General features: G+C 43.4%; 1 protein-coding gene across 5 annotated transcripts in view; it reads right to left on the bottom strand.

Annotated features, from left to right (window-relative positions):
• Window positions 1–19,393, bottom strand: part of GRHL2 (grainyhead like transcription factor 2) — a 158,240-nt gene that overhangs the window by 4,396 nt on the left and 134,451 nt on the right. For 4 of the 5 annotated variants that reach the window (XM_077846813.1, XM_077846810.1, XM_077846812.1 and 1 more), the window contains 3 exons: window positions 16,255–16,349; window positions 12,054–12,139; window positions 456–520 (listed from right to left, as the gene is read on the bottom strand). In XM_077846813.1, the coding sequence (XP_077702939.1) occupies window positions 456–520; window positions 12,054–12,139; window positions 16,255–16,349 (246 nt within the window). The remainder of the gene's footprint in view (window positions 1–455; window positions 521–12,053; window positions 12,140–16,254; window positions 16,350–19,393) is intronic. The other variant, XM_077846811.1, reaches the window with a different exon arrangement.

Raw genomic sequence — 19,393 nt, 5'->3', positions numbered from 1 at the left:
GGCAGGTCCAATAATCATTTAGATTATTTTGTTGATAATTACCTCACAGGTATTTTCTATGCCCTGAACGGTTCTCACATGTCAACATGAAACCAATCCCAGGAGCAGCATGTGATCCTTTATAAACTCCGCTCCCTGCACAGGGTTGACACTGCCTTTCCCCCCAGGGTCTTCACCACTTCTAAACCTCTCTATTCCACCGGCTTATCCTGTCATTAGAATGGGACATCTCAGCCGACATCAAGACAATGTGCTGTCTCCTTCCCTCCCTCTCTTATTAAGATCTCCAAAATGCTCTGCATTTGTAAGCTGCTCAGCAATCCTTTGTAAGGATGACACACACTTTTTATAAAAGGTGGACAACAGAACAAAAGATGGGCACCATCTTTTTTTTTTTTAAGGTACTATGTAGATTGATTGGATCTGGAAGTCAGTGTAAGTTGTTTCTTTCTTACCCTTTTTTGCTTTTCTTATAAAGCTTTGTGATCTTCTCCACAGGCAGCCCGTACTTCTCAGATATCTGTAACACCAGTAACAGAAAGGCAGATGAGCACGGAAGGGGAAGCCAAGCAGAGGCAGGAGGGAAAGCTCAGTCTCACTCTCTTGGAAATTCTTGTGGTGTCCGTGTCCCTCACGCAGGAGTCAGGTTCCCAATATGCCCCAGTCGCGAGGCTTTCCCTTGGGCAAACCTTAAATCATTCAACAAGAGAGTCAGTCATGCAGCAATGTAATCTATGATGAAGGTGTCATCTCAGATTAGTCAGTAGAAGATGGACTCTGACATGCTGGATTAAATAAGAAGCCATATTGAAAAAAATTCAACAAGTCAAGCTGGAGCCCTTCTCCACTCTTTTTTTTCTTTTTTAGTAGCTCTAAGCCCATGACCCCAAGATCAAGAGTCGCATGCTCTACCGACCGAGTCAGCCAGGCACCCCATCTACTTCTCACATCAAAATAAATCTCAGATCAAAGATTTACATGTGAAGGCTGAAACCATAAAAGTTCTTTATACTGATACTATCGTCAAGGAAGGAAGATCGTTCCCACAAAGATATGAAACCTGAAGAAAAAAGGCCAAATGTTTGATACAAAAATCATAAATGCCAGTAGAGTAAAAACCACCACAAAAAGCTGAAGACAAATAATATTCTATGAAACCTTTTTGCCACGCAAATGACAACCAGGGAACTAACTTCCTTAAGTTAGAAAGAACTATGAATCCAGAAAAAGACCAACAATTCAATGGGAAAAGAAAGAACACAATATGAAGGAGTAATTCACAGAGAAAAAAACAAGGGGACAATCACATGAAAAAACATTACTGCCTCACTCCTAATTTTAAAATTTCAAATTAAAACAACAATAGGATATTACTTTATGTTATCAAACTAACAAAAACTAAAAGAATATTAATATGGTGTCAGCCAGAGTGTGAAAACCATCAACTCTCGTATTCCATAGATGGGAGAATAACAAGCTCAACCTTCCTGGAGGGAAATTTGATAGAAGCTATTGAGATTCAAAAAGCGTATGTTCTTTTACCCACGTATCCTTCATCTAGCAATCTGGTCTACAGAAATACATTCAGGTGTACACAAAGCTTTTCAAAGCAACATTGTTCATAATAGAGAAAACTGTATATAATAACCATCCATTAAGCATGTTTTGTTATTTTCACATCTGAAAGCCATACAGTCATTTTAAAAAAACGTGGCAAGCCTATATGGGAAAAAAAAAAAGTCCTTAACACACTGAGGGGAAAAAAAGCTAACAAATTGACAAACAGTACATATAGTACGACCCCATTTGTATTTTTTTAAAGAAATAAGTATGTAAGAAAGGAGAAAATATGTGAAGGACCTGCTAAGCTATTAATAGTGGCTACCCTGGGCGAATGGACAGAAACAAGAGATCCTTTCACTTTCTACTTTGTACCATTCTGTAGTGGTTTCTTTTCCCTTTACAATGATTGTGATTTACTTTCTTTTGTTTTGTTTTAAAGATATTATTTATTCATTCATTAGAGACACAAAGAGAGAGAAAGGCAGAGGGAGAGGTAGGCTCCATGCAGGGAGCCCGATGCGGGACTTGATCCTGGGTCTCCAGGATCAGGCCCTGAGCCAAAGGCAGACACTCAACCGCTGAGCCACCCAGGCATCCCAATTGTGATTCACTTTTATGAATATAAAGTAATCATAGTTCGGAGATGGATTCTGGAGAGTCCTACCCTAAATGCCTTTTCATGCTTTCTCTGTCCCAAATCCAATCCACCAGGCTCTTCTGAGCCCAGAGGCTGGTGGGGCTCACAACCAGCTGGAGCAGGTGAGGTCTGAGACAGGAATCATGGGCAGTGGGGCAGAGGCTCCAATAAGAGGCTGAGGAACCCTAGAGCACATGCAGGGCAGCTCTGGATCCCCGAAGAGCTTATCCTACAGAGAATCATAGGTTCCCATCCCTTATTCCTCCTCCTGCATAGGAAAGCCTCCTCACTCTGAGAATAAACCCAGGGGAGTAGAACAGGTGGGCCAGGGCTAAGAGGGCTTCAGGAGCCTAGGGAACCAGTGGCCTGCCTGCCCCACTTTTACTGCTCCATCAGCAATGGGACTGCCCAGCTGCCACAGATGAGCTGAAATGAGCCCAGTAGGACAAGTAACATGGCCTAGGGGCAGCAAAGGAAATCCACAGCACTTGTGTGGAAGGCACTCATTTGAACTGAACATAAAAGAACACTTATGAAGATAGCACACACATGCAAAATTCTTATCTAAAGATATGATTATTGAACTAAAAACAACGTAAAGTACAGTCATGAATTGAAGGATGGGTGGTAAATACGGCAAACCAGGGCAGCCTCAGTGGCTCAGCGGTTTAGTGCCACCTTCCGCCTGGGGTGTGATCCTGGAGTCCCGGGATCGAGTCCCACATCAGGCTCCCTGCATGGGACCTGCTTCTCCCTCTGCCTGTGTCTCTGCCCCTCTCTCTTTCTCTCTCTCTCTGTCTGTCATGAATAAAAAAAAAAAAAAAAAAAAAATACAGCAAACCAACAGTATTAGGAAAGCTCCATCAGAAACACAATTTCAAAGTGCAGAGCAAAGACAGCATAGAGGAACTCATGACCAGAACAAAAGATTTGAAAAACAGAAAGGAAAAGAGATTTGAAGAACAAAGATAGGCCCTATAAGGTGTGAATCTCCAGAGTCTCAGAGAAAAAGGAACAGATGAAAAAGAGGAAATAATTAAACAAATAATGGAAAAAAAGACTCATGTTTTTGGACAAGACGGGTGTCCTGAATTCCAGGAGAGATCAATGTGGGAATACTCATGCATCTGGCCATTCTGAACAGTGCCAAATCTCCAAAGGGTAATAAAAACATTCTGGAACCTCCCAGAACAAATCACACTCTGCTCCCAAAGGGAACAGAAGAATAAACCTGGCGTCAGTCTTCTCATCTGCAACCCTAGAAACCAAAGGATAGTGGAGTAACCCCTAGAAATTACAGAAGAAAAGGACTTCACCTCAAGAATCCTGTACACCAACAAGCTACACCTCAGGCCTTGGGTTGAAAAAAAATGGTATTGAGGACAAGAGGCAACTAGCATTGTGCCATAAATAAATTCTTAAATAAACAGTAACTCTACATGTACCATCTATCTACATATATCCCTGTCTATATTATATTGATATATGTGTAACTAAAGATAGACAGTTGTAAGCTCATATATACCTGTGTATGTTTACATAGATGGAGTGGGTATGCAAAGGAAGTGCTAAACAAAGATTCTCAAAGTAAAAAGGAGATGATGAAGGGGAAATCTCATGGTTTGCTAGACTGAAAGCATTCAACTATCTCAGCAACACCAAGAACTGGGAACGGGGTTGTGGGGACAGCAGGGTGCACACCCTGACATGCTCTGGCTGGCCAGAGAAGGCAGTGGAGGGAAAAACAAAAGCTCTGAAGCCTCGTCTCCAGGAGGGCCGGGGAGCTACAGAGTGTTCGCGAGAAAAGTAGCTGGAATTTTATTTTCAAATCACAGAGAAATAAGGAGGAGGGACTGAAATAATCTAGGAAGAGTAGAGAATAAGTTTGAAGAAAAGGTGGAAGACAAGTTCATATATCAGCCAAACTAAAGAAAAAGTAAGAGAAAAGTGCAGAGTAAAATCAATAATTAAGAAAAAGGAATACAGGGGATCCCAGGGTGGCTCAGCGGTTTAGCACCTGCCTTGAGCCCAGGGCATGATCCTGGAGACTCAGGATCGAGTCCCACGTCGGGTTCCCTGCATGGAGCCTGCTTCTCCTTCTGCCTGTGTCTCTGCCTCTCTCTCTGTGTCTCTCATGAAAAGATAAATAAAATTAAAAAAAAAAACTCAAAATTTTAAAAAAGAAAAAGGAATACAGAAGGAAGAAAACCAGGTCCATCGGTCATTATAACAAATGAGATGAAATGTATTTTTCCACTGAAAGAGTGGGTAAAAAAAAAAAAAAAAAAAGTTAAAAGAAGGATGGATGTTGGGAAGAAAAACACTTAACAGGGTGCAATGAATAAAGGGGTGCAGGCTGGAGGCCCAGGGAACACACAGAAACAGAATAGTGTGGGAGGGAGTAGATTCGTGTGAGATGAGGCAAGAGGTAAGGTTGATGAGGTCAGAATGGATATTATGTATTGATAAAAGCACAATGTATGAAAAGGTAGAGCAATCGTAACACTGTATGCATCCAACAGCACAGCACTTCAGCCGAACACAGACATAGGGCAAACCTGAAAGGACAATTAGAGTGGGAGATTTCAGCACATCTCTTTCAGAATTGGGCAAACCTAAGGCAAATGCATTAGAATAGCTGAATATAATCAATATACTAGATTTATTGTTTTATACACACATACATACATACACACATGCATCTTCTATCATGTGTTGGACTACAAAGATAAGCCAAATTACATCAGTATTCAACAAAATTACAAATACAGGATTTAAGGTTTCCAGAAATACTTAATAGTCCCTCCTTATCCTTGGGGGATATGTTCCAGGACCCCCAAAGGACACCCAAAACCTCAAATAGTACCAAACCCTCATGTTTTTTCCTACACATACATACCTATGATAAAGATTAATTTATGTTAGGTATAGTAAGAGATTAATAACTAATAATAAAATAGGACAATTATTACTGTAATTAAAAGTTATGTGAATGTGGTCTCTCTCTCAAAACAGCTTACTATACTGTACTCACTCCTCTTTTTGTGATGATGTGTGATAAAATGCCTACATGGCAAAATGAAGTGACACAAAGGACATAGGCACTGTGACATAGTTAGGCTATTGACTCTCCGAAGATACTCAGAAGGAGGATTATCTGCCTCAGGAGCGTGTTTGACCACAGGTATGTAAAATTATGGAAAGTGAAACTGAGAATAAGGGTGGCTGTTGTACTCCTACAGGACCCTGGCCTTCTAACAGCTCAGCATCTCTTCCTTGGAAACCCAAGTTCCTTTAGCAACTGTTTGGGAAGACATTATGCTATATTTGTCTAAATAAACTCTAATATGAGCAAGTTTCTTTGAGCATCTTAATGCTATTTCCAAATCAGGTGAAATATTCTGAATAATGTAGGATTGACACCGATTTTGTCACTCCTCCCCAAATTCAATACCATTTCCCTTTGGGAGAATTTCTACCTCCTTTCTCTCTTCTTCCCAAGCCTGGCACTTGCACTATTTGTCAGGTCTGCTGGTGTATCCACACCTACACATTCAAATCAAAAGAGAACTGCTGACATGAGCTGGTCCTACATCCAGAGCCGTGCCCAAGGGATGAAGGCAGGAGGATGTGGGTGCAGCCATTCCTCAAGAGTGAGTTCACCCCACTCCCTAGGATTCTAAAACCAGTCAGGTAACAGAGCTGGTGCACAGAACAAATGTTGGAGGAGCAACTCTCCTTGGCATCATTTCTGGAGCTGCTATACCTTCAGCACTTCCTGGTTGGTCTAAGCTGGGGCTTCTTAAGCTGGGGTCTGCAGATGCCCAAAAAGTATGTACAAGAACTTGGGTGGGGAAAGCTTACGTCATTATTTTCACTAACCTTCAACTTTATTTTTTTTAATTGTATTTATTTATTCATGAGAGATGCACACACAGAGACAGAGAAAGAGAGAGAGAGAGAGAGAGAGAGAGGCAGAGGGAGAAGCAGGCTCCATGCAAGGAGCCCGATGTGGGACTTGATCCTGGATCCCCAGGATCACACCCTGGGCTGCAGGCGGCGCTAAACCGCTGCGCCACTGGGGCTGCCCTAACCTTCAACTTTAATTTAGCCTTCCCTTCAGTTACAAACATACAGTAATATAAGCAGTGCCTGTGTTTTGTTACCAATGGAAATTGTAGATATTTTCATGTCATATTAGAATTACTGCAGATATCCCGAAATATCAATCACATTCACCCATACTTCGAGAAAGTAGCATATTTACTACTCCTGCCTATAGGTCATGATAGCTAATGCATGAATAAGATGGGATTCCTATATTGCAAACATTTATTATGACAGCAATGTTATCAATATAATTGGTTTCCTTAGTAATCCTATGTTTTTTTATTTTCTACACTGAAAAACATTATTCAGAAAAGGGTCCATAGAGTTCATCACACTATCAAAGACATGTCTGGCACAAAAAAGGGGAGAATCCCTGACAAACATTCAGTACATAAGAACTTGTCTGGGCAGCCCAGGTGGCTCAGTGGTTTAGCGTCGCCTTCCGCCCAGGGCGTGATCCTGGAGACTCCAGGATTGAGTCCCGCATCGGGCTCCCTGCATGGAGCCTGCTTCTCCTTCTGCCTGTGTCTCTGTCTCTCTCTCTCACGGTCTCTCAAGAATAAATAAATAAATAAAATCTTAAAAAAAAAAAAATCTATATATTAAAAAGAAAAAGAACTTGTTGTCTGCCTGGGGTCCTAGAGTCCTGTTATTTGTACCTAATTATTCTGACTTGCTCAGTCTGAAAGAGTTTTTTTTTTTTTTTTAAACTTTTGTTGATGTCCTTTGGAATTTCTTTTTAAAATAAAACAGGGACATTTTTCTACCCAGTATTACCAGACTCATAACTGTAGGTTCCCCTCTCCTGAAAGAAAACTGATTCTGATTCTTGGTCGTTTCAGGGGTTTGACTCCCAGTGTCCCAAAGCATGAAAAATACTTCGGCTCATAAATCAATTGATAACCGTCAGCCAGAACTGGGCAATTTGCATAAAACCTGCACAATTCCAGGCTGGACCTGCGTCTGTTGGGAGTAGCGGTGGCAGCAGCAGCTAGCATCATTGGGTGCTTACTCAGGTCCTATCATACAGGCGCAAAACACTCTGCACTTCTTAACTGGCTCAATCCTCCCATCATGACAGTGGAACAGGTCTTTTTATGAGCCCTATTTCTCAGGTGAGGCAACTCGAGCTTACGGTCATTACATAAGTTGCCCTGTTAGTAAGCAGCAGAGACAGATTGGAAAGGTAACAATTTTGCAGTCTGGTGTCAGACTTTGAATGCTTATGGAAAATGGGCATATTGAGACTGAGGGCAAAACTGTGCCCTCTGTGCAACTGGCAAAGGCAAAGGCAGAGGCAGCATGGTAACAGGCCACACTGACACAGCGTCCTCTGCCTCCACCCCAGGTGAGGAAGTATGTTTGGCCAAATTCAGAACCCTGGAAAGAAGGGAGACTGTGCTGGACATCATGTAGAAGAAGCTGGCCATCTGTCAGTGGGTTACAGAAGGAATCCTTCTGCCTGGTCCTGGATGATATCACCCATAAACCCTCCTTTCTATTCATGGAAAAGAGGTGCGGTGTGATAGTTTCACAAATGGGATAATTAGTTAGGACTGCTTGCTTTTTAATTTCTGCTTTTCGATTTATCTGAAACAATGATCCACTTTTATAATTCTGAAAACCCAAGACTGATATTTTTAAAGATCCAAAAGACTTCCTTTACAGCCAGGAGGATCCTAGATCTTAGACACATCTCATCAATGTGTTATTGGTTGTCTGATGATCTGTAATTTTTAGACTTTTTTTTGGTGGAGCATTCTCTTTGCCCAGGCACCTCAGGTATGTGATAGGCGGAACTTCGAGACTCCTATTGGTTTTCACCAGCAGAGACCTCAGTCTGCCTCATCTAGAGACATCCAACAGAACAGCCTGCTCTGGAACACAATGACTTTTATTTGGAGTTATGAACTGTTCAGTATGGGCTCTAAGATATACATTTAAGAAACAGGGGACTCTTTCTTGCAAACACTTCCTCAGTGGCTGCATTTAACCTGTCAAGACAGTCAGGGAGTAAGGACCTTTACTCCATGCATGAACAACTCAGGTAAATAGAAGAGAGTGCTACTGGGTCCATGAGCAAACTTTTACCTTGTGTGCTTCAGCTTGTTGCACCAACAGAGAACATCCCTGACCCTTTCTCTAGCACTTTCGGCATGGAGGATCTCAATCTGTCTCCCTACCCCGTAGTACTTACAGTCATCTTCTGTGTATGTATGTATGTACCTACCTACCATCTATGTATAGATGATTTCTATATGCTACTTATATACGTGCTACTTTTAAGTGCCACGTATGTAAACTCAATCTTCACAACAACCTTGTATGTCATTTTCTCCTTATCCTAATAATAGCATCCTTATTTCAGAAATGATGAAACAGGAGTACAGAGAGGTTGAATAACTTGCCCAAAGTCACAGCATGTGGGTAAACGTGTTAGAGCTAGGATGTGAACCCCGATGTGTGGTATCATCCTCTACACATATGGATTCTTGCCTGATGGTTTCTTATTGCCTTATCTTCTTTCTTCAGTTGTTGTGAACTGTGACCTGGAAAGTTTATTCTTTTTTTTTTTTTTTTAATTTATTTATTTTTATTTATTTATTTTTTTAAATTATTTTTATTTATTTATGATAGTCACAGAGAGAGAGAGAGAGGCAGAGACACAGGCAGAGGGAGAAGCAGGCTCCATACACCGGGAGCCCGACGTGGGATTCGATTCCGGGTCTCCAGGATCGCGCCCTGGGCCAAAGGCAGCCGCTAAACCGCTGCGCCACCCATGAATCCCTAATTTATTTTTTATTGGTGTTCAATTTACTAACATACAGAATAACCCCCAGTGCCCGTCACCCATTCACTCCCACTCCCCGCCCTCCTCCCCTTCTACCACCCCTAGTTCGTTTCCCAGAGTTAGCAGTCTTTATGTTCTGTCTCCCTTTCTGATATTTCCCACACATTTCTTCTCCCTTCCCTTATATTCCCTTTCACTATTATTTATATTCCCCAAATGAATGAGAACATATAATGTTTGTCCTTCTCCGACTGACTTACTTCACTCAGCATAATACCCTCCAGAAGTTTATTCTTTTGAAATAACTTTTCATAAATGGACATCTCTCTAATTGGACTTAAACTGTTCAAGGGCTTAAGTTGGCTCCACCACTTTACCTACCTTAGGAGACCCCCTTCCTGGGCCTCACTCTCCACCTCTGTAAAATGGTGATGATGATACTTGTACTGAAAAGTTCACAGGGGTATTGTAAGGATCTAATGAAGCAATGCATGTGAAATCATGCCACCCATAGCATTCAGCATGGTGGCATGTATATTGTAGGTGCTCAGTTCAGTCAAATATTTATGCTCAAAGATCTGGGGATACACAGAAGACACAAAGTCCCTGTGCTCATGAGCTCTATACTCTATTGGGGAAGAGAAAAATAATTTAAACATCTAGCAAATGTTAAATATGTCAAGTGGTGATCAGTGCTATGAAATAAAACATGCTTCCACTAAAATGCCAAGTTAGTGGAAAATTATACAATGGAATCAAAAGCCAAAACAGCTTTCTATCCTTTACACCATGTCTATAAAGCAGCTGATTATTTGAGAAATCTAAAATCTGAGGAAAAGGAGGAAGTCTTCACACTGTATCTTTGCTAGCTCTGATTCCTACTCAAAATAATGGTTTGGTAATAAAAGCTAACCTTTGTGGGGTCCTTAGGAACCCAGACAGAGAGTTCTATCTGTGCCATCTTACTTCATCCCTACAGCAATCCTATGAGGTAGGTATTATTATGATTTCCATTTGAAGGATGAAGAAGATGTTAAGAAGCTTGCTCAGCTAGTAAGAGCTAGTCAGGATCTACACATGGGTTTCTGAATGCGAAGTCCAAGTGCTGGCTCAAAAGGCTACACTGTCTCCCTATGTGCCTGTTGGTAAGTGTCAGGATGGCAAAATGCCACACATGAGAGAGGTGCTGGGCCTCAGAGAACATATGCCATGGAGAAAGCCATTTCTTATCCCACCCCAGCCCCAAAGAAACCTAGTATACAACTACAGCATCCTGCCTTCTTTTTTTTTTTTTTTTTTAAGATTTTATTCATTTATTCATGAGAATACACAGAGAGGAGAGAGAGAGAGAGAGAGAGAGAGAGAGAGGGAGGCAGAAACACAGGCAGAGGGAGAAGCAGGCTCCATGCAGGGAGCATGATGCGGGACTGGATCCCAGGTCTCCAGGATCACGCCCTGGGCTGTAGGCGGCACTAAACCGCTGAGCCACCGGGGCTGCCCAGCATCCTGCTTTCTTAATTCATGATGCACTCGAGTCTTCCCTTAAATAGAATCCATTGTCCTCGGTGGCCACCCCTAAATTGCAGGGCCTGCTGGTGTCATTCCTTTGGAACTCACCAGCAGACTATGTCACCTGAGAATCTGGAATCTGGCCTTACTTGCCAGATATATGAACCACTCAAGTATATATATATGAACCACTCAAGAAGCAAGGAGATCACTGTGTTGGTGCTTCAGTAAAACCTTTCTTTCTGGGTTTAACAAAAGAGAGAGGAAGTCAGAATTGCCCCCAAGGCATCCGCCCAAAGTGATCTCTTCACAGCCTCCAAGGTCAAAGGATATCACGCATTACTCTCCCCCACACCCACAGCCAAGCAAAGCAAGGACAGTGTAAGGAATTCCCCTAAACAAGATCAGAAGCTCGACTCTGCTGCGGAGGCAGTAGTGTAGGCAGTGGTTACTCAGTGGCTGAAAACAAGAGTTCAAAGAAAAACTTGTAAATGTTCACAGCAGCATTACTGACAACAACCAGAGGGTGGAAAAACTTCAAGTGTCTATCACCCAACAAATTTGGAAAAACAAAATGTGGTATATCCTTGTGATGGAATAGTACTCAGCGATAAAAAAGAATGAAGTATTGATTATACAACACCATATTTGAAACTATGCTAAGTGAGAGAAACCAACCACAAAAGACCACAATTGTATGATTCCACTTATGGGTCCTATCCTATACATTTTAACATTCTGCCCCACAACCCAAGATGTGCCAATATTACAGTTTTGCAGATCACAGATGATTTTAGACTGTCCCTTGGCAGTCCTGTTGTCTCCATCACCATAAAAAGCCCTGATCTTCTACAGCATAGTTGTACAGGGAAAATAAAAGGTGGGAGTGAGAAATATTCAGAGTCATATTAAAGTCATATTCAGATGGATAACATATGGACAAAATATAAAATTACTTCTCCTGATCCCAGGTTCCACAATGCTAGGCTAAACTGGCATGAGAAGGGAGGGAGGGACCACCGTATCTCAGCAATATGTATGTGTGTGTGTCTGTGTTTTAACCAAAAGAGGACATAATTTGGGGGGGGTTAGACTATTATAGCTAGCAAGATACTTCCTAATTGTTTTTGTTCTGTGCATATGTGGAAGTATCTAATCTGGTTTCATGCAAAGAGACAAATGGAAACTCACAGATTAACCTTCCTCTATGGCGCCTTGCTCTGATTAGCCTTAAACTGACAGGGAATTGGCAGTTCTTCAGTTTTCTTCTGCTTAAATGCTAATAAGCCACAATGGTGCGAGAGCAGTATTTCCATAAATCTATTTTTTTTTCCTTACAGAGCTCATTCCAGAGCCATCCCTAAGGCTGCATTTTAATGAACCAACTCCAGCTCAGGAGAACACAAGCAGGTTTCCTGGTAGCTGAGAGGGTCCGCTGCTTACCGCTTCCATCAGGCCCTTCACTGTGGGTGATTTCAACATCAAAGCATCGAACACATCGTCCGTCTCCTTCCGCACATACAAAAGCACTGAAAGAGAAGCAGAGGGGAGGCGTGACTGAGGAGCCCACACAGCCACCACCGCTGCCAGACTGCTTCCTGTCACAAGTGTCAGAGGCTGCCAGCATCTGTGAGGTCGCAGGCTCCTGACACAGGTGACCCCTCCAAGGCTGACTGCTGCACCTCCATAGATGATGGGCAGCCAGGGACCCAGGGGCCTCTCGAGGCATAAACTGACAAGTGAGTTACACTCAATGGACTGTGATGCTTTCCCACACTGTTCACATTGGAATTTCTCAAGGTAGGTCCGTGATTGCCTTAGGACATCTCTTTATGCAACCTGTGTCATCTTCTATTTATTCATTTGATCATTCAACAAATATTGCCAAACATCAGGCTGTGTACCAGAAGCTGAGGTGGCAGCAGTGAATTAAGATGCCTTCTGCTGTCAAGGAACTTGTAGCCACTTGAGAGGCAGGTAGTCCTCAAATAAGCAGACAGCCAGACGGGGCTGGGTGAGCTCAGAAGGAAAAAGCCACGAGACGGTGCTTACAGGGGCCTGAGATTTTCATGGAGGTGGGAGATGGGGAGAGAGGACAGGGGGTGCACGTACCTCCTGGCAGACAGACCAACAGGGGCACGGCCTGGAGGGAGCCGGTGCGTGTCAGAGACATGAGGGAGAGGCTCGAGACCTGAGGCACAACAGGCCTGGCTTTGACCCCAGTGTAGCCTACTGCGGGGCCCTGCTCACTTCACCTCTCCAAGGGCTGGTCCACGCTGGACCACGGTGATAATAATATCATCTACCCCACAGGGTAGGGTGGCCATGGGGGTTAAATGAGTAGCAGGTGCCCAGCACACAGCATGCACCGTTCCTCAATCAGCGGAAGTCAGCATGAAGCACCTTTCGTGGTTGTTGGCCCTCGGTGAAGGCGAATGCGGCTTCGTGCTCATTCCCTGTAACATAGCAGTCTCGATCTGATAATGCACAGACTAGGAGAGATGGCAGGGACCCCACACACCCCCACACAGGGAGGAGAAGACGCTCTGTCAGGGCAGACCCTTTCTTACAGAGAGGGCATGGAGGCCCAGCTCCCAAGAAAGAACTGGGCCCGCCATTCAGATGCAACCCTACAGCCCACTGCACCGGTGCTCTCTCTCTCCGTCCTCCAATGCTGTGGCTTCTGGTTCTAACTTCAGAGGGACAGAAAAGGGCCAAGGCTGCGGCCCTGTCCTCCTGGCTGTGACAGGAAGAATGCACAGTCAAGAAACCCTCCTGAGCACTGGGTGTTATAGTATATGTTGGCAAATTGAATTAAAAAAAAAAAAAAGAAAAGAGGGCAGCCCCAGTGGTGCAGCGGTTTAGCACCGCCTGCAGCCTAGGGCATAATCCTGGAGACCCTGGATCGAGACCCACGTCAGGCTCTCTGCATGGTGCCTGCTTCTCCCTCTGCTTGTGTTTCTGCCTCTCTCTCTCTCTCTCTCTCTCTGTGTGTGTGTGTCTCTATGAATAAATAAAAAATCTTAAAAATATATGGTTTAAAAAAATAAATAATAAAAAAGAAAAGAAAAGAGAAGAAAACAAAAGAAACCCTGCTGATCTTCGGACCAGAGTCAGGTACCCAGGGAGCAACAGTCCCCACCAGGCTGAAAGAATGAACTTGGCGCCAGGAAGTGAAAGCAGCTCTACCCCAAACTCTCACCCCTTCCCCTACTCCTCCCCGGTCTCCAAGGAGTTCGTTAAAGCTGCCTGCTTTTTAAAGGCAAAGTCGACATGGGTTCTGCCTACATTTTCTTTCTGCAGGCAGCAGATGTTCCGTTTGTGTATGACACCAAAGGAAAAAAAAAAAAACCCTAAGTATTGCAAAGTTTCTTCTCTTTACCAAGTATAAAAATAAACTACCAATTAAATAAACAGATTGAATGGGTCTCCAAAGATTTCAAAATGTAGTCCTTTGGAAGGAATATTTGTGTCTCCACTTCAGCTAAAACCATCTAGTGACCTATTGGCATGATCAGAGGACTCAAGGTTAATGGCACCATGAGAAACAATTACACCAGAGGACCTCCGTTAAACTAGATGAGGAAAATTAAACCGAAAAAAGTGGTGGCTGTTCCAGGGACCATTCTATCAGTTCTCCCCACAGGTCCCAATAGAAAAATGTCATTTCCAGGATGCTGACCCCAAGAAAACCCCAAACATGTTCTATTAAATTGAGTACTGCTTCCATTGGATTTACAAATTTCTTCTTTTAAAATCATTGCCTTTGAAATAGTCTGGCTGATACTCTTGCTACAGGTGTCACTGTAAGGGGTTAACGGTGGTACGGTGGCATATGGATGGATGGGCTGTGAGAGGAAGGCCAGGCAGGGCAGTGCCACACATGAGCATGCTGGGCTTACAGCCCCCCCCCCCCCCCCCCCCCCCGGCTTGCCCAGGGTGGTAGCCTCAGGATCTGTGTATCTGTGGCGGGGCTCACACAATAATCACTCCACTACGATGGCCATAATAACCAACATGCTTCCCAGACACTACAGGAGAGGCAGGCAGCCACAGGGGCCAGCTCCAAGTGACTCCCACCGAGCCACCCAGAGAAGTGGCTACAAAGGCAGAACAACATGGTTTTGGTGATAATTATGATCATTTTCTTTCCTGGAGAACTTCTAATAAACAAACAATAGGAACCACCACTGACCCTGATTCCTCTTTTTTGTCAAAGACCAGTTCCAACTGGGAGCTCCAGGCAAGGGGCTCAGTAACTCCACTGTCCTTTTCCAAAGGAAAGCCACTCCTAGGACACTACTTGCTCTGTCGCTGGTAGCTTGCAGCGCCCTCGTGTGTTTCTGTGATTTAGATGTTTCATAGGCTGTAGACTTGCTTTTTGTTGTAGCCCAATAAAATTCCCAGTGGCAATTTCTGTACTGACTTCACAATCTCAAAATAATGTGAAAAACACAACCTTTGGACTAGCCAGCACGTACTAAATATGGATGCAAGCTACAATTACTTTTGCCTGTGTGATTCTTGATTTCCATATAATTCTGCCTTCATTTTAAAGTATGTGATATAAAAAGCATGCAGGAATGGAGCTCAAACTGCAGTTGAATAACTTGAATATTTGATGGGGAGCCTGTGAAGTCAATCTTTTAAAGATTTAAATGTTGCTAATGTAATTAACACCACCCAAGTATTTATGCTGTTTCCATTTTGAAACACTAATTACTTATTCACACTGAACAGACATAACTAGATCCAGACCTAATAATAACCCTCACAGCTACAATAAGTGAAGAGTGCTTACTATGTGCTAGGCCCTTGAGTTAAGTGTTTTACACATATTAAAGTTCATCAAGCCTCGCAGCAACTCTATAGGGAGGTACTCGTGTCATCCCAGTTTTCCAATGAGGACTCAAAAGAGCAAAGGGCCTTCCCAAGGTCATGTAACTCTGAAGGGCTGAAGAGGGCTACAGAGGGGATGCTCTTGGCCATCATGCAAATCCCATTACAACAAATAGAAAAGAAATAAAATCTCTCCGTAACAAAAAACACAAAGGTTGTGTGTTTGGCAAATGTATTTAACATGGTAATCTGACTGATTGAAAGTCCAGTGTGGTATGTCTAAGATCTCTGGTAGCTCTTGGTGTTAGCTACAGCAGGCTATGAGGGAAAGCAGCCATCTCCACGCTTTCCTCTTACTCCAAGAAAGGACACTGAGTCACACACAGCATCAGCGTGCAGAGCCAAACACTGAACCACTCTCACTTTGTTTCTTACTCTCCTGATGAAGTGGAATAACACCTCAACACAGAGAAAGTGAAGAAGCTGTGATGTCAGAAAACAGGCTCCCTTACTTGTCTGATATTAATTGTGTGCATCTATTGAATGATTTTCAACCACTGCTGCTTGTGAGATGCTACTGTCACATGAGCAGCAAGAGTTTCTCTCTGACCTTGGACTTCATGGCTGGCTGAATCAGCACCCTCATTCCATGTCTCCCAAGGTAAAGGAAAGAACCAGTGCCCAAAAGAATAAGTGTTTGCTTAAAGTGCTTGAAAAGGACAGGGTTGAAAGGCCTTCTGTGTGAAGCGCCCCCACCATTCATGATGGGAGGGTGGGTAACCCTGCAATGCCAGAAAGGAGATACCTCGCTTCATTCCTTCTTCTTTCATCTGCTTAGACGGTGCTGGACCAAATTCCTCTTCCATGGGCCTGAACATCCGTTTAACAAGGACACTGCTGCTAGAAAAGATGAGCAGAAATTGTTAAGTAAATAAAGCCTGCAGGGAGTCAAAAGAAAGGTTCATGCATGTATCTGGCACTATCTTCTTCCTTTGTTTATACCATCCCTAGTTCTCTACAACCAGATCCATTCAGCAACCTCCTTCCTCCTCCCTGCAGGTCCCAAGTCATCCCTGTCTGGGGGAAAATACACACACACACACACACACACACACACACACACACACACACACACACATCTTTAGGGCATGGACCAAGGACAGACTCCCCATTACTGCATATGGATCCACAAAGATGAGACCCCCGGGTTTTACCCACTCTGTCCTGCATCTAATCCCCTTCCTCCTCAAAAATCAGGGCTAGGGTGGGGGGAGCAGGAGTGAACCCTGAGGTCTGTGTGAGCTCCAAGTTATTAGCTCCTCCTATTGAGGTAGGGCCTGAGTGTCCTGCATTCTCTTGCCAGCCCCTTAAGGGCACAGCAGGGACCTTGAAATGGGATGGGCTTCCCTGGCTGGTTCTAGTTCTGAGGCTGCCCTGACTTCCTGCTGTTCTATGGCTCCGTCTGGTTGGAGCAGATGAGACTGCAGTGGTGCAAATTCTCCAGACCTTGCTGCCTGCAGTGGTGCAAAAGACCCAGACCTTGGCTGCCCAGCCCTTCCCTCCTCCTTGGGAGGGGGGGTTTCAGCATCCCCCGGACCCCACATGGTGCTGAGTCCCCACATGTCCCCACCTGAGGCCCTGCTGGTGGTCCTGCATTTCCTCCCAAAGTTCCTGTCCATTCTGGGTACTCTAAAGAAGGGGAGGAATCTTTGAGAGGAATGGAAATTGGAAGCACAGACTGTCACAGAAGTGAAGTCATTGGTGCTGAGTGTTGTGGGCTGCATGTGTGTGGTCTTCCCAAATTCATATGTTGAAACCCCACTCCCCACTAAGATGTTAATAAGGGTGAGGCCTTTGAAAGGTAATTAGGACATGAAAGTATAGCCCCTGTGATGGGATTAGCATCCTAATAAGAAAGGACTGCCAAGCCAGACACTAACCATACGGGCCCCTGATCTCATGCTTCCAGCCTCCAGAACTCTAAGAAATAAATTTCTGTTGTTTAAGTCCATCCCGCCCCCCATCCTGTTTGCAGTATTTTGTTATAGCCGCCTGAACTGGCTTAGACATGGAGAAAATGCTCCGGAATGGAGTCTTGCTATTCTTCAAGCCTTCAAGGGAGCAGCCAGGTTTTCAGAAACTTTTACTCTCTTTGGAGATTCTTGAAACTAGGCACATGAAGCAATGCCAGACAGGCAGTTAAGCAGAATTATTAAGAAATGAACTCTGGGTCCAGATTACTTTGGTTTAAACCCCTGCTTTATAATTTACTAGTTATGGGAACATGGACAAGTTCTTCAACTGCCCTGAGCCTCAGATTCCTTGTCTTTAAAAGGATGCTGTTGAAAGAATTAAATAAATGTGACATACATAAAACACTCACGTGGTTGCTGGATACACTGTAAGTGCTACTGAAGTGTTAGAGATGATGATGACAGTGATAATAAAGGTGGAGAGGTCAGAGAAAGAGAGATATGCAGAAGAATAAATATGGCAGAGAGCTTGAAAGATGCCAAAGTTTCCGTGTACCCTCAGAGAGCAAATAATCTGCATTGGTGCAATTTAAGGACCCAAGTTGGAAAAGCTTCCTGAATGGGAGGTTGACATTACATCAATGTCAAGCTTCCAAGATAAAATGAAACCCTGCTTCAAAGACAATTCCCCATTGGCATCATTGTCATTAAGAAGCTATTGTTGGGGCATCTTGGTGGCTCAGCCGGTTAAGTGTCTACCTCTGGCTCAGGTCATGATCCAGGAGTCCCAGGATTGAGTCCTGCGTAGGGCTTCCTGCTCAGCAAAAAGCCTGCTTCTTCCTCTCCTTCTGCCCTTCCCTCAGCTCATGTGTTCTCTCTCTCACTCTCTCTCTCACTCTGACTCACTCTCTCAAATTAATAAAATCTTAAAAAAAAAAAAAAAAAAAAGGGAAGCTATTTGTCAAGCTAGTGGTAGACTCCAAAGAACACAGGGTATAAAACTATGGATGGTCCAGAAAGTATTTCTATTAATTCTGATAGTTTAAATTATGAAACCAACAATGCTTTCATTTATCACCTCATTTGCTAGGTGCTCCAAAATGGTCTATCAATTTTTTAAAAGACTTCACATTTTACAAAGTACTTTTCATCTTCTTGGGTCAGTTAGGTCTCAGGAACACCGTGTGAGCCAGCCAGGGCATGGGTTAATCCTACCCCTATGTTAGTAAACAGCAAACTGAGGCTCAGTGTGCCTAAGTAGGATGATGTGGTTAAGTAAAACAGGCTGTTTAGAGAATACTGCTTTGAGGGACAATCTCATGATAAAGGTACTCAATAAATCTGAGTTTATGAGTGAGGGTATGAGAAATGATATTAAGAGTCAGCATTCTCTTTTATTCACAAGTAAGTCAAACTGAAAACAACTAGAGGGAAAACTCAAACTCAAGTCCCAGGTCACAGTGGTAATAAGCTGTTAGGGTGCTGTTCCCTCTGTCTTCACCCTCACTACCTTATCATAAAAGCAGGTCATGTTACTCCATTGTGTCTTGGAAATGGGGGTGACCATGATCCCAAAGGGCAGATTATTAAAAATCAATCCACACAACTGCCAGTGACCAGTAAGTTACTAACAGGTAAATAGCCTGAAATATCACCAAACATGCTTTCATGCTGTGCGAGGCTTCTTAAACTGGTAATTTTCTTTTTCTCACAAAGCAATATTTATAATCTTCCAGTTCTGTTGACTTTTGATAGCACCCCATCCTAAGCCATGACAAACTCTGCTGTTAAAATAACACCTTGGATAAACCATATGTCTCTTGGGGGTTCAGAAATGCTTTTTCACACTTTCAGATCTATGAACCCAGCAAGAGTCAGTAAGGTTTGTGGTCTAGATTCAAATGTTTCATTTATTTTCAAAGCAAAGTGAGAAAAGAGGAGCGGGTATGGGAGACCCATTTGATAGATGAA

Source organism: Canis aureus, chromosome 14 (genome assembly GCF_053574225.1).
Source record: "Canis aureus isolate CA01 chromosome 14, VMU_Caureus_v.1.0, whole genome shotgun sequence".
Classification (NCBI taxonomy): Eukaryota; Metazoa; Chordata; class Mammalia; order Carnivora; family Canidae; genus Canis; species Canis aureus.
The sequence above is the reverse complement of the archived record's forward strand: the minus strand, read 5'-3'. Positions and strand labels throughout refer to the sequence as shown.